The sequence below is a fragment of the Macrotis lagotis genome, chromosome 5 (genome assembly GCF_037893015.1).
Source record: "Macrotis lagotis isolate mMagLag1 chromosome 5, bilby.v1.9.chrom.fasta, whole genome shotgun sequence".
NCBI classification, from domain to species: Eukaryota; Metazoa; Chordata; class Mammalia; order Peramelemorphia; family Peramelidae; genus Macrotis; species Macrotis lagotis.
In genome coordinates, this window is record NC_133662.1 from 183,564,149 (window position 1) to 183,574,507 (window position 10,359).

General features: G+C 31.7%; 1 protein-coding gene across 6 annotated transcripts in view; it reads right to left on the reverse strand.

Moving 5' to 3' along the window:
* Nucleotides 1-10,359, reverse strand: part of PDE10A (phosphodiesterase 10A) — a 394,590-nt gene that overhangs the window by 97,964 nt on the left and 286,267 nt on the right. For all 6 annotated transcript variants that reach the window (XR_012468598.1, XM_074188006.1, XM_074188008.1 and 3 more), the window contains 4 exons: nucleotides 9,880-10,020; nucleotides 4,538-4,693; nucleotides 2,677-2,727; nucleotides 689-747 (listed from right to left, as the gene is read on the reverse strand). Coding sequence is in view for 5 of the 6 variants with exons in the window: in XM_074188006.1 (XP_074044107.1) it covers nucleotides 689-747; nucleotides 2,677-2,727; nucleotides 4,538-4,693; nucleotides 9,880-10,020 (407 nt within the window). In the remaining variant the exon portion in view is untranslated. The remainder of the gene's footprint in view (nucleotides 1-688; nucleotides 748-2,676; nucleotides 2,728-4,537; nucleotides 4,694-9,879; nucleotides 10,021-10,359) is intronic.

Consider the following 10,359-nt stretch of genomic DNA (forward strand, 5'->3'; position numbering starts at 1 on the left):
GAAGGAGTTCTTAACTGGGAAGAAGAGGTAGTGAGTCTATGAATTTGGGTGGGAAAAATGCATCTTTATTTTCATTCAACTTTAACTGAAATTTATCTTTTCCCTTAATTATCTGAAAAGTGGCCCTCAGACATCTTCATATTGTCAAAGAAATCAATATATAATACAATGAAAGGTTAAGAGTTCATGCTCTAGGAACATGTGTCCCCTTCTAAGGAAAGAAGCACTTCAACAAATGAAATATTAATGCAAATAAAAAGAAAATAAATGATATTTTGAATATTATAGAAAATAAGCCATTTAGTGATACTTGATTTCCAACTTTCCTCATCTTTGTTTTCTCTCAAAGATTAAAATACTTGGAAAGTTTGTAGTCAACATTAGTGGACACATTTTAAAAGTATTGTTACACATCTTACATATTTAGTTACAAATTAAGTTGCATCATACATATACATTCTTATCACAACTCTTTATGTATTTGAAATAACTGCTATCTGGGATGTGACTGAAGAATAACAGGCAACCAACAGTTTTTATCACTCTATACTTAAGATATATAGACTGTCCTCCAAACAGTGGTTACTATAACAATAACTATTATGAATTTCTATTAAATATGCATATATCACAAAAGCTTTACTCCAAAAAAAGTGTTGTTATATTACTAGAGATAAATGACACTTACTTTGATACATCAAGTAGGAAGTCATTCAATTCAGTCTGTTTGGCAAGGCCCCTGCATACCTGACAAATTAAATCATGGAGACTATTAATTGTAGCAAAATATATTTCTATTTACTAAAAAATAAAATGACATGTCATTTGTCTCATTTATTTTAAGTCTAAAAATAATAACTTAAAACTTTGTGATTGTGATATCATATTGCTTATACTACAAAGCTAGCAAATAATCTTTTAATATATAGGCATATTTCCATATAACATGTCAAATGATTCCATGAAAAGGACTCAACGGGACAATTAGTCTCAGATGGACAATGTTAACTGAATGTTACAGAGAGAATTTTCAGTGGAATAATACTGAGATGTTAGATGTATTGCTCAGGGTAACAAAAGCAATATGCCTCTGAAGCAAAATCTGGAGTTTTTCTTGGAGTTTCAAAGGTAACTAAGAGTTTAGCAAATGATCCTTTAAAAGCTTGATGTATCAATCCAGTTTTTAACAAACTGTCAGCAGTTTCCTTGCTATAGTGCAAAATGATGCTATTTGGGAGAATCTAAAGGAGGAATACCTATAGTGGTAGTTATTGAAATTTAAAAATTTTAAGCAGTTTAAAGAAGTGATATTATTAACTGCTTTGCTTCTGTATCCTGAGGGATCATGGGGTCTTTCCATCTGACTCCCAGATATGAGTTCCAGTTTGGGTACTCTTTGAATTATATTTGTTTTTGATATAGCCTTATTCTCTTTTCCAATCAACAGTTTCATTTTTAAACACTGATTTTTTTTAGGTTTTTGCAAGGCAAATGGGGTTAAGTGGTTTGCCCAAGGCCACACAGCTAGGTAATTTTTAAGTGTCTGAGACCGGATTTGAACCCAGGTACTCCTGACTCCAAGGCCGGTGCTTTATTCACTATGCCACCTAGCCGCCCCTAAACAATGATTTCTTAAAAAAAAACCTATGTTCTCTGGAATGTTCCCCCTTCCCTAAAAATAGTGCTCTTCACTTTCCTAGAGAAAATGTTCAGTCAACATTAAAAGAAATGATATCATCTTTTACTATGGGAGATGGTACACCTACTAATTGCAACAGACATCCATTCCATTGCCTTTAAATTTGGTCACTGTCATAAAAATAGCCAAAAATCACTCTATGATTAGAGTGAAGACTCATATATTGCTGTGACCATTTCAGTTATATCATGCATTCAAATAAATTGGCTTCTAAGTATAGTAGACAATTTAAGAGATAAAGAGAAGGACTGAATCTGTGATTTCACTGGTATAAGGAACTTCTAGATGAAGAAACTTCCTTACTAATGCAGGTTGGTACCCTCTTTCCAACTTAGAGATGACTGTGTGGATACTGAGATGTTAGATGTATTGGTCAGAGTAACAAAAGCAGTAACAAAAGTCTGAGACAAATTCTGGAGTTTTTCTTGGACAAAGAATTTCAAATAATCCATTAAAAGTTTAATGCATCAACCAGCTTTTAACAAACTGTTAGCAGTTTCCTTTTAGGAGACTATTTCCCAGTGTTTAATTAATTGATCTTGTCTCTTTCTGAATAAGAGCACAGATTTGGAGCTAGAATGGATCTCATAGCAACCCTTAGTTCAATTTTAGAAAAGAGGAACAAAGACCCAAATAGAGCCTTTGATTTGCCCGGGGTCACACAGGTGGGAAGTAGCAGAGTTGGTTTTGAACACATGATCACTGACTATAAACATATCATGCTTCAGAGAACACAAAAATCATTATCAAGAAAGGGGAAAAGGGAAACCATAGGAGTCCTAGAGTAAATAGCTCTGTGAATTGATTCACTTAGCTTTTTTTTATTAATGTAAAACTGCTAAATATAGTACCCTTTTTTTTCTAAAGAATACAATATATACCACTGAATTTTATTGGTGTTGCCTATGATTCATTCTCAAGTATGCATATTGGCCAGCTGTCATCCTCTCATGGAAAAAATTACTACTAAGTCTTACCTGTACTTGATGTATTGCTACTGAGGCCCAGGCCAGATTTGCTGTTGCAACCTGAAGAAAACAGGAAAGTATCTAAAATTATTTAATATCAACTTCAGTTTTCAAAATTAAGTTCACAGATCATTTTGCAGGATTTTCTCTGCTGTGACTAAAGGACAATTCACCTGCAAAGAGACTTTCTATAACAGAACTCTAATAAAAGAAGCAGTAAAATAGGTTTCTAAGAACTTATAGATGCTTTTACAGATACATCATCTTTCTGATTTCAATAAACAGAGGTTATAGTTTCTTTTCCACATTTATTTTTCTGCACTATTATTTTTATTTCACTATTTAGGCAGGGTTGCAAAAGTTAGAGTGTGTGTGTGTGTGTGTGTGTGTGTGTGTGTGTGTGAGAGAGAGAGAGAGAGAGAGAGAGAGAGAGAGAGAGAGAGAGAGAGAGAGAGAGAGAGAGAAGTATGTAACTTTGTGTTGGGGTGGGAGACAAGAAGTAAAGTAGCCTTTATAGTTGTCTTAAAAACTGAGACTATCCTCAAGTTACAGTTGATATTTCCTATTATTATACAATAATGACTTACAAAAACTAATTGATGGTCATTATTGCAAGAATTATTCAAAGATTACAAAATTACAGCACAGTAAAAAGATGTGGACATCCCCTTCAAAGTTTATAGTAATGGCAAATAGGGTTAAGTGGCTTGCCCAAGGCCACACAGTTAGGTAATTATTAAGTCTCTGAGGCTGGATTTGAACTCAGGTAATCCTGACTCCAGAGTCGGTGCTCTATCCACTGTACCACCTAGCCTCCCTGTAGTAATTATTTTTTAAAAGAGAATAACTTAACAATGAATTATTCTAACTTAGTCATAAGATGTTAGAGATTTGGGGCTCTAGATAACTTTTTAATCAAACAATATAAGTTTCTCCATTCAACAAATATGTCCTAATGATGAACTTTACATAAATAAGATATAATGGGTACTTAAAGACATAAAGTAGCTATAACAATAACCGTAGGAATTGCACATTTTTTTAGTCTAGACATGAAACTATTAGTGTAGAAAAATGTCTGTGAAAATATTTTTTTATCCAATATAGTTCCATAACTCTTCTGTAACTCTTCTATAAACTTCAAAAGCTACTCAGGAGTACTTACAAGTGCTCAGTTCACAGTATTGCATCAGAGGTTGAACCTGAATTGTTTTTTTGTGGTCAGTATACACAGAAAACTCAATTCTTCTCTTTTTTGGTAGATTAAACATATAGTCTTAAGAAATGTTACCACATCACTTCTCTATAGAAAATGCAGGTTTTTTTTAAATTATTACTAACATAAATACCACAATTCCAATGTAGAAAAAACTTTTCCACTGCAACATTGATTAGTTTTTGTGAGTCATTATTGCAGTCATAATAAGAAGAAATATCAACTATAACATTAGAAAAAATAGCACCGGCTTAAGATAACTATAAAGGCTATTTTAACTTCTTGTCTCCCCCCCCCGACACAAAATTATGTACTTGCACACACACACTTTTCCCTGTTAATAATGCTAATTTTGGGGGGCAACTAGGTGGCACAGTGAATAGAGCACCAGCCCTGGAGTCAGGAGTCCCTGAGTTCAAATCCAGCCTCAGAAAGTAATTACTTAGCTGTGTGGCCTTGGGCAAGCCACTTAACCCCATTTGCCTTGCAAAAACCTAAAAAAAATATTAATGATAATATTTTGCAACATTCTCTTCTTTGCAACAGCTAAGAAGCCTCAGTATAAGGACACATTTAATCCCACCAGACATTTTTAAACCTGATTGAAACATGACAAACTTTCAACTCAAAAACAAATTATTACTGACATCTCACCTCTTGGTGACAGATATGGAAAGCTTCTTTGCCCCAGTTCCGATAAAGTTCAAGGATACCAATAAGGTCCCCAATTGCAGTGACAATTGGTAAACAAAGAACAGACTGAACACGTGTCCCTAAATCCAGTCCAATACCTTTGGGAAATCTTTCATCCTAATTAAAAAAAAAAAAGAGAGTGAGGGGGAGAGAAAATAATCCCCCCCTCCCCATCAGCAAATACATCCAATGAACTATGATTTAAGTTATCTGTAGGAAAATACTAATGAGCAATACTTTTTATTAGCAAGCACTTACTAGCTATGTTATCATCAGTCAAGTCTAAGAGTCTAAGAATTAGAAGAAATCCAAAAGGCCATCTAGTTCAACATGTCTTACCCAAGCAAGAAAAAACTTTAAGTCAAAGTAGTAACCCAAAATGAAATAAAATGTCTTAATAAGCAAGGGCCCTCCCTTCCTTAAAGTCTTTTTTAAGTAAGGGATAAACAGGGAAGGGCAAAATTTTTGTTTATGGGTTTGATGATGCTTTCCAAGGTCGCTTCCAATTCCTTAATACTGTTAGTCTTCTGATAGTATAAATTATAATACTTCCCCAAAGATAACTCTGCACCCTCAGACAGCACCATGTCTTTATATTCTATATGTTCTTGAGTTCATGACTTCATAGATAACTTATTCAGCATTTCTTTTCTATTACTTTGAACTGTTTAATATTTTGAGGACATCAAAGTCACCTGTAGCCTGTCTCTTCACTACAGGATTGCTCCAATTTACTTTCATTTTTTATATTATTTATTATATATTTATTATTTATACAACTTCTCACATATAAGTCATTATCTGTTTACACCCACCATATTGCATTTCCGTTGCTTTGTCACTTGTAATTTTCAAATTGTTCTACTGGAAAAACATCTGCATGGATGATTGCATTATATATGTAGGCATACTAATGCATAGCTGATTTTTTTCAGTCTGACTTTTTTTTAATAAACACTATTCAGAACATTTCCAATCTTATGGAACCTTCTTTTTTTGACATATCAAACCAAGCATACCTTAAATGACTAATGTGAATTTTTTTGGTATGGAGATTTTATCTTATTTGCCATTGTCACTTCCTCACATATTACTTTGAGTATCATGGGGAAAAGAATCCAAAGGAGGTAGTTTGTATCGCCAAACCTAGGTGGAAAATCTGGTCTCTTGTGCATCTATTTTTTAATCCTCCTTTCACTTCCAAGTGCTCTGAGGATGACCTTTGTTAAGCTGGAAATCAAACTAAGTTCTCTGTCGGCCTATCTCAATTTTTCTTTTCTGTTTTATGAGTTTATAATTTCAGTTGATGATCACTAACTTTCCTTAACATATACTTGAGAGTGTTTTTGCTGATTTATATATCTCATCCCTAAAAGTTTGCATCCCCCAAGACTTTATTATCCTCTACAATGTAAGAACTGATCGTTTTGTTTTGTTTTGTTTTGTTTTGTTTTTTGCCTTATATGCAACTTCTGGACAGTGCTTTGGAAAATAATGCTTAATAGATATTTGTTGAATGAATAAATCTTCCATCACTTTTCCCCAAAATATTCTGTAAATGATCTTGGCTCCAAAATGCTGACATTGATTGCCTTCTCTCAATGCCTGGAAAGAAAATAAAGCTTTTTCTATGCTTACAAAATTTCTGGGCTCTTTTGGCTTCCTCAGGGAAGTAACTAAACCCTTCATAGATACAGATCAGAATTCATATCAATACTTTCATTAATTACTTTTTTGAAATAAATAAAAAGGCAACTGCTGCATAAAGGAATATTTTCTCATCTTTATCCTTTCAATTAATTTGATGGCTACTCTTACTTTTATTCTAACTAAATCCAAAATTAATGCTATATCTATAATCAGTTAGAGTTCAAATTAACAAATATGTTCTCACTATTTGAAAAAAAATATTAATGATGTACAGGCATAAAGACTTTTGAGAAGTCTATAATCATTTGGTCTCCTTTTAATAGCATTTTTTCAAAAAAATTTTTCAAAAAAGCTTCCAAATTCTCCTATTCTAAGTGGTATACTGAAATCACCAATTAATATGGCATATATTGACTTCATTTTATGGATCTTGTCAAATTTTTCATATCCAGTTGTTCATTTTCTACTAAGGATATGTGTACATAAACTAAAGTATAAATGAACAGACCACTATAAAATTGCTAATCATAAGCACTGCCAGGAAAGAGGGCTAAGAGTTTCATCAAATGTTTTTTAATGGCTTTGGATAGAGGGTGAATGATTAAAAAACTAAAAAGCACTTTTAGTTGCTTACTTAGTGTGTATCTAGTAGAATGCTCAGCATTAGGAACATATAAATATATAAAAGCAAACATAGTCTTTTCCCTCAAAGAACTTGCATTTGAAACAGAGACAGACTGAAATCAGTTTCTTCAGTTGTCTCTACAAGGAGAATCTCTAATTCTCCTTCTATTTAGTGTCTATTTTTTAATATCTTTGATTTCATTTATGTGAAAAATATCAATATTTAAGCAGTTCAACTCTCCTAGTGTTTTATAACTTCATAAATGATATAACAAAGATGATAAAGGTTATCAACAATTAAATTAAAACATTATGCAATTATTCTTTAGAAAAATGTTATTTTAGGGAAATCTGTCAACTCAAAATTTCTTGATTTTTAGTATAAAAATTTAATCATAATTTAATAATCAAATAAAATTTAGATTTATCAAGTGAGATAATTAACAAAAGCATGACTTCAATTCAATATTCTATCACTAATTCTATAGACTTGGAAAAGTCATAGAACCACTATAGTAATTATTTTCCTCATGTGAAAAATTAGGAGATTGAATTAGATGACTTCCAAGGTTTCGTTTAACATGAAATGTTGATACACTTAGATGGTCATATTTCAAAGATGTCCCAAATGAAATAATTTTTATGTTAGTTTTATAGAGAAATTATTATCCTTTCTTTAAGACACACTTCAAATTAAATAATACTAAAAGGAGGCTGGGGTGTTCATTAATTATTTTCAACATTCAAATCAGTCAGTAATTGTCCCAAGATGAAACTGGCAATTTTCATCTGAGCTAATTGTCCTTCAGACTGTTGATGATTAAGTTCTAATTCATTACAATAGCTTATTCTACCTGTAAAGAGTAATTATGAAATCTGCCCAAACAACAAATATCAGAAACAATATTTACAATTCATAGTGGTTTAAAAGTAAAAAATACCTTGTACTCTGAATCATTAAATGAGTTGGAATATGGATATTCTATAAATTGTAATGGTTCCCAACCTCTAAGCTTCAAACATTTTTTTTAAAGAGTACTTAAATATATACATAAACAAAGAATTTTCATTTTTATCTTTAGTTAGCACTAAAAACCTTATGTGACAAGAATTAGCTACTGCTACCATTGAGGACTGAGAAACTGATGGTAACAAAAGACACACTCAAAAAGTAGAAAAACTATGGGTGTAAAGTATTATATAAGTATATATTATTATTATTGCAGTTAACAATACTATTGTAAGCAAATTATAAGAAAATATTAAAAATAATTATAGAATGATTAAATTTAGTGTTCAAAGGGATCCAAGAGTTGATATGCTCCACCCTCCCTGTTTTTCAGGAGAAGAAACTGAGATAGAGTCTAAAAAATAAATATAAATATATAAATAAAATATATAAAATTTATAAATCAATATTGTAGAACTAATTAGAAAAATTATGTGATGCCTGTTCTGAAATAAGATACCTATATATAAAGATCAAATCAACAGGCAGTAGAATCTAGTCTTAATGCAGGATGGGTAGAGGGAAAATATCTAAGAAACATCTAAATTACTTGCCCAAAGTTATAGAACGAAGGGATGGCTAGGTGGTGCAGTGGATAGAGCACCGAACCTGGAGTCAGGAGTACCTGAGTTCAAATTCGGCCTCAGACACTTAATAATTTCCTAGCTGTGTGGTCTTGGGCAAGCCACTTAACCCCATTTGCCTTGCAAAAACCTAAAAAAAAAAACCCTCAAAGTTATAGAATGAGTTAAGGGCAGAGTCAGTACTAAATCCATGGGTTCAGTCTACTATGTTATTGTGTAAAATCAAAATTATAAAGATTACAGACATTTATTATTATTATTATTATTATTATTATTATTTAATATATCTCATATATCCAAAACCAGTTCTCATCAGACAATCAAAAAGATTAAGAATCTACAGTTAAAGATGAGATAGGAAGCAAAAGTGGCCTGAGAACAGTCTATTCTTTGATTCATTAAAGTCCCTGACACCCTCAAGGATATATCTAATAAGCTTAGTTATCTAGATTCTAAACCCATAACAAATTACAAGTAGCAAACTGGAGATGGGATGTATTTCCAGAAGACAGTATACTGAGACCTGTTAATAGTGACAAAAGAAAACCAAATTTTAAAAAAGGAGACAAATATTTAGTTTAAGGACAATCTTTAGCGACTCTTGAGAGCATCATCTATAGTACATATAAGTGAGGGTGTACAATGGTCACTTGACTGTGAATCCAGAAGGATGGGGTCTAACCTAAATTCTGTCACTAAAGACTTATGTGTCATTGGGCAATATTCATGATACCTGGGTCTCATTTTCTTATTTATAAAAGGGAGGTAACAATACAAATTTTATTTTGCAATTTTAAAATTCTACAATTCTATATACATAATTATATTGTCATTCAGAAAATGTTAAATGATGAGCAGTTTTCTGTGTTTAAGAAGGTTTAGAGAATAATATATTTTAGAGAGATTTCAATCAAAATTTTGCAAACAAAATTTGTAATTATTGATGTACAAAATCTTTTTAGTTAAAAGGAAACTTTCCTTTTTGTTAAATATCCTATTTCTTGGGGACTCAAGTAAATGATACCAGATTACTTAAGCCAAATATGTGACTTTTCAAAAATTCTGAAAAATAAAAAATCCAATTAAAGTAAATATATATTTAATTTAATATTTTAATTAAAATATATAAATTAAAATAAAATGTTTTAAAATTAAAATATATATAAATATATAAATAAAATATATACAATGTATAATTTATAAATCAATATCATAGAACTAATTTAAAAAATTATGTGGTTCCTGCTCCCAAATAAGGTACCTATATATAAAGATAAAAAAAAAACAGGCAGTAGAGCTTAGTCTTAATGCAGGGTGGGTAGAGGGTAAAGCAGGAAGAAACATGTAAAAGAGAATTCAAATCAAAACAGTAAGTCATATTTTGTTTTAAAAAGATCAAACATTAAATTTGTCATTACAAGTTAAAAATAATTTACCCCAAGGATATCTTCTACTAGCATAGTTTTCCTTGATTTGGCTACATAGGCAGATATTGTTGTACCATTGGTAATTGGTCCAGCTGGGATGAGTCGTGGTTTCCCTTCCTTTACTCCAGGTGGTGTGAACATACATAGACTCTAGTAAAAAGAAAGGGGGAGAAAACAAATAAAGAAGAAGTACTTCATATATACATATAAACTCCTGTGTTACTTTAAGCACTTAAGGACTCTGTGAAAAAAAAAATGAAGGAAAAAAACAGCAAAAGGAAAGGGTTTTTTTTGGAAGACAGTTTTTGGTTTATTTGGTTTGGGCTGCATTTTTTTTTTTGTTTGGGATAAAAATTATAAGGAAGGGTTGGCTAGGTAAAGTGGACACATTTTCAGTTTCACTGCGAACAAGATCTCTAGGAGAGGTATGGGCTTCTGGTCAATGCACATGCTCAAGATAAACAGGACTTCAAAATTTAAATACTTCAT